Genomic DNA, 5,352 nt, shown 5'->3' with positions numbered 1-5,352 from the left:
CAGAATAGAGAAACTCAGAAACTATGAAGGCATTTATCATAGAACGTATAGATCACAGGCTCGCACATAATTCGAACACTTGGCTAAAAAGAAAGATGTTATTGTTAAAACTTCAACGCGCGTGTGATGTAGGCTTGCACTTAATCATACATGAACTAGATAATTAATTAATTATTATATATCTGAAGCTTTATACGCCAGCCAGACCAATGCATGACAGATTAAATTCAAAATCTTATTCATAACAAGGGGTAAAATCTATTTTTCCAATTATGAAAGAAACTACACATCTTTAGTTAATAAACATAAAAGGAGCTAGTACAATTTTATAGATATTATTTTAAAAATACCTAGTCGTAACTAGAATATAAAATTATTATAATAAATATAGATATAGAGACTAAAGTTTCAAGTAGAAAACTTTGATGGGGGAGATCAGCAAAGTACCTCCATAAGTTCAAGTAAGAAATTCTCTGAGTTCCTAATCACACTTTGTCATAAAATTAAATAACCAAGAATGATAATGACAACCCTAAATAGTTTGTATTAAAATAATCACGTTAAGGAATCATAAGAAATCTTTTGAGAGAGAGAGAGAGAGAGAGAGAGAGAGAGAGAGAAACATACGCATATATGATCATTTCATATAGTCATACATGTATCAAAATAATAATATATTCCTAAACTCGGGGGGAAAAAAGGATAAAGGAAGAAGAAACCTAGTGGGACATAAAGTTGTGGTTCTCTCACTAAATTTGAGTGGAAGAGGAGGGATGAAGAATTGCGACAGCAAGAGACTTCTACGTAATGCCAACCTCCGAAACTCACATATAGCGCATCTCTAGAATTTGCATTACGCGCTTCATATATCGCCATTAAAACACTGTGACTGGGTTCTGCAGAATCTAAACGCCGCAGAATTCAGTATGTTTTTAATCTTTAAACATTCGAATGCAGGGGAAACTTCTATTTATGCCTATAGAATTATAAGTAGGAAACACTCATCCAAATAAAGTATTTTTTCCGGAAACGCCAATATTTTAAACAATCCAGGCATGTTAGGGATGCCAAGTCATAAAGTTTCACTTCACTAATCTTATTCTTAATCTTATCATCATATCTGGAGATAACCACCGTGATTCTCAACATTTCATGTATATATACGACTGTATCTATAAAAATATAGCTAGAGATTTGAAATTTTTCACTCTCAAATTTTGTCCGCCATAACCATAAACTGACACTCTTTTCTGTCTTCTTTTTCCTCCGACACTATATACTCAATCTTCTGGAATTATTATCTAACTGAAACTCATAGCGATTTGATTGTATCTCAATGATATCTGCCAATAAAAATTGTAAAAAATAGCAGTCACCACCTGCGCTCTCAACCTGCCGATATGCTCAGAAAAGGAGTAATTCTCATCACGTACTTTTTTGTATTTCGTAGTAGTTCAGATCCCAGAATAACAGAGATACACCCATGCGATAACGATTGAAATCAACCCAAGTCAGAGTAATTTCTTCCGGATTTCAATGATATTCATGTTCATCTGAAACTGCATACTACTAATATCTAATACGATCATCAATCCCAGACCACTCATTATATAAACTTCTGACAGACCCTACAATTGAACGATCATCCGATCCATCTAGCCTTGACTACCTGGGTATAAACCTCTACATCTGCGTTCAAAAAAACTCGCCACTAAATAGAAACAAGAATCTGTTGATCTACCCATGGCCCATATGATAATTCCCCACAAAACCCCATCATTTCTTCCACCTCGAAACTCCATGAGTGGCCCCTTCTACATTTCTAGGGTACCTGTACTGATTATACAGCTTACAGCTGGAGCATAAACATTCTTGCAGACACCAACACCCACCCCTTCTGATGAGTTTCCTTCCGCGCACGAAGGCACTTGTCTTAATTTGTATGGTTTTTTCTTTCACTCTCTTTTTTTCCCCCAAACTTTTATTATACTTACCGCGTATTTCGTTTATGTACTGAAACAAAAACAACCACTCGCTTTCGTCCACAAAATGTTTAGCTGTCTCCCTAATCAGCTTTTTCAGCAGTAATTCTATCCAGAAAAAGCAACACAAAGAGATGGGAAAGCTTTAACACCATCCCTTAAGCAACTACATCAACAGTGTTGTTGGGTAATATTTTATGCACAAAATCCACGAATTGTAACCTTGTTCGGCATGAATTAGCCTCCAAATCATGGAAACAAACTGCATATAGCAAAACATTAGCTCATATTTTATGAGACATAATAAACCACATACCTTCTTTGAAGAAGTCGTCACTTCGCTGTTGAAGAAGCTCTTCTTTTTCTTCTTCTTCTTCTGCTGCTGCTTGTTCACAGTTATCGTCTTCTCGCTGTTGAGATTCTCCACCACCTTGCTTTTCTTCTTCGCTTCCTTCGTCTTCTTCTTCTTCTTTTTCTTCCTACTCTTGGTGGTGGTACTCTTCTTGTTTTTCGTTGTCGAAACCACAATACCATCACAATCAGCATCAGCTGCAGCTGCTCCAGCTGAATTCAGGCCACTATAATCAGATGATTTATCATTATCTTCATCTCCATTATCTTCTTCGTCATAATCCTTTGCTACTTCGATTGCTTTGCTTTTGGTAGCTCCGATCGGAGGAGCCACGGTGAGAATCTCAGCAATCGAACGCTTCTTCGGCGCCTTAGGTTTGTGCTTGAAGCCGCCACCACTAACACCGGCGCTCCTCCTCATCTGCCGCCTCTCGTCCCTCACAGCCTGCGCGAGGCAGTTATCGATGTGCGCGTTCACAGCCGTAACGGTAGCAGCGTTGAAATCGCGGCAAACAGGACAAACCATCTCCGACTTTTCTTCTTCGTCGTCGTCAATCGCCTCGGCCGGCGTACCAGAGGCTCCTCCTGCGTCCGATTTCGCCGATTGGCCTCCTCGGCGACCAGATCTCAGCGCCTCGAGCCGTTGCGATAGCCACTGGAACTTGGTAACCGTAATCGAAACATCGTCAACGACTGAGTCCTCGTGTTCGACTCCGTCCTTCTTCCAGAGCTTCAATACACTCTCAATTCGCGGCTCCTCTTCTTCATCCCCCTCGTCCTTCTCCTTCTCCTTATCCTGTTCCTTCTCAAGCTCCCTTTCCTTGTCGTTCTCTTGTTCCAGCTGCTGCTCCTTTCCTTGTTCGTTTACCTTGAAAATCTCAGCGATGGAGCGCTTCTTCGGAGCCTTAGGCTTGGCGTGAGACGAGGAGGAGGACTTGAAGGAGGTGGTGGTGGCAGTAGAAGTTGCGGTGGTGATCCTGATGTGACGGCGGTCGTCTCTGACAGTCTGAGCAAGACAAGCGTCTATATGAGCGTTAACCGCCGTTAGCGTAGCAGCGTTGAATTCTCGACAAACTGGACAGACCATCTCCAGTCTCTCTTCATCAGCAAGAGTAGCAGAAGCAGGTGGAGGAGATTGTTGATCGGATTGGAGCGATTGTTGTTGGTGGTTGTTGGTAGAAGTAGATCTTAGGGATTGGAAAGAAGAAGAAGAAGAAGAAGAAGTAGAACAAGAAGAAGAAGTAGAAGTAGAAGAAGAAGAAGGAGTCATAGGAGGAAGCCAGGAGTGAAGGTCTTTGGCAGTGACATTTGGAGAAGTGGAGAATGGCCAGCACTTGAAGACATCAACGGACCTCATCTTGTTTGTGTATTCCCTGCAACCAACCACACACAATCATAATCATAAATTTTAAGACAAGAGAAGAGAGAGTTGTTGCTGAGAGAGAAAGAGAGAGAGAGAGAGAGAGAGATGCCTGCCTTATGGAGAATCCATTGAAGGCTGCTCCCATGATCAGTAGGTAACTGCTTGGAGAGAGGGAGGGAGGGATGGATGGGAAAGAGAGAGAGAGAGAGAGAGAGGGTGTGTGGGTGTGTTTGAGTGTGGTGTTAGTGTTGAGAGAGCGTAGCTGTCTGTCTGCTTGCTTGCTTTTCCCTAATTTATGACTGAAAGTGACTTATGAGAGAGAGCAAGTGTGTGTGTGCAACTGTGCATTGCAAATTGAAACTACTTGCAGGATAAAGCTTAAATTATCATTTTACTCCATCTTATTAGCTTGCATTACAACATTTACAAATACAACAAATTATATACGAATAAAAAATTTTGATATGGAAGCAAAATAAGTGATATATTTTAACATGGTAATTTTTAGTATTTTTTAAAATTGTAGGAGTACACAAATTGGAGGGTCTGATTTGTGTTTAAAAAATTGAAAAAAATTCAGAATACACAAATCGGACTCTCTGATTTATGTTAAAAAAATTGAAAAAACACAACTCAGACCATGCGAGTTCTTTGATCATGAAATTTTGCTTCACAAATAGCATGGTCCGATTTGCAGCTGGTGGAATTTGAATCTGAAATGTAGAATTGAGACCTTCTGTTTTTCTTGTTCTGGGTAATTTTTTTTACATTTTGAAGGACATAACTTACAGGGTCCGAGTTCTGCTTCCTCTAATCCCACAACGAAGTGAAGCACCCCTCCTCCTTGTAAGCGAGTCCAACATTTTCTTCACTTCCATATTCAAATTAAAAAGCGACGATATACAACATTTCTATTAACTAAAAAATATTCTAAATTATTTTATTTGAAAATAGCTATTGTTATTTCTATTTTGTATAATTATATATTGTAAAAGAATTATACGTGAAGTGATGATAACATTAGAAATAGAAATCAAAACATCATACTCCTCTTATTTTTTATATATTACTACTTCAAAAACAGAATTTAAACATATTTTATACTTTATAGTATAAATTATATTTTCTAATGTAAATATCTAGCCTTCAAGTCCCTTTTAAGATATGAAAACACTAAAAACTATGATTAAGTTATCTCATTCTTGAGATGTTTATAAAATAGAAAAAATTAATGTCAATTAACATTGGATATCAAATAATAGGAAAAAATATTATGTGCTGTATAAAATCTTGAGTGACAATATATTTTTTTATTTTATATTTAAGTATGGAATAAATAATAAATAAAAAGATATATGATTGTGATGAAATCTTTGGAACGAGCAAGTGCACGTTATGATTTTTCGCATAAGAACAAGCAGGAACCAAGCATCAGCACACTCAAATAAAATATGAGAAAATAAAAGAATATTATTAATTATTGCTCATTTCTTAATTAGCATTCGGCTTTATTTCAACTCTATTTGTTTCTTTTCGTGGATTTATGCTTCCTTTCATTAATTAATTGAATTTGACTACTGCTGCGGCTAATAAGGCAGGACGGATGGAATGGATGCACTGTATTTGTAATTTCTTTTCTTTTCTTTAATTTTTTTA

At 37.7% G+C, this 5,352-nt stretch overlaps 1 protein-coding gene across 6 annotated transcripts in view; it reads right to left on the bottom strand.

Moving 5' to 3' along the window:
- LOC107608884 (serine-rich adhesin for platelets) overlaps positions 1-4,036 on the bottom strand; it is a 10,504-nt gene extending 6,468 nt beyond the window's left edge. For 4 of the 6 annotated variants that reach the window (XM_021107013.1, XM_016310646.2, XM_021107012.1 and 1 more), the window contains exons 1-2: positions 3,810-4,036; positions 2,299-3,706 (exon numbers count right to left, since the gene is read on the bottom strand). In XM_021107013.1, coding sequence (XP_020962672.1) covers positions 2,299-3,706; positions 3,810-3,841 — 1,440 coding nt within the window. In that variant the 5' untranslated portion in view covers positions 3,842-4,036. Of the gene's footprint in view, positions 1-2,298; positions 3,707-3,805 lie in introns of all 6 variants that reach the window. The other 2 variants (XM_021107014.1, XM_021107011.1) reach the window with 2 other exon arrangements.

Source organism: Arachis ipaensis, chromosome B07 (assembly GCF_000816755.2).
Source record: "Arachis ipaensis cultivar K30076 chromosome B07, Araip1.1, whole genome shotgun sequence".
In the NCBI taxonomy this organism is placed as follows: domain Eukaryota; kingdom Viridiplantae; phylum Streptophyta; class Magnoliopsida; order Fabales; family Fabaceae; genus Arachis; species Arachis ipaensis.
This window is presented reverse-complemented; position numbering and strand designations above follow the sequence as displayed.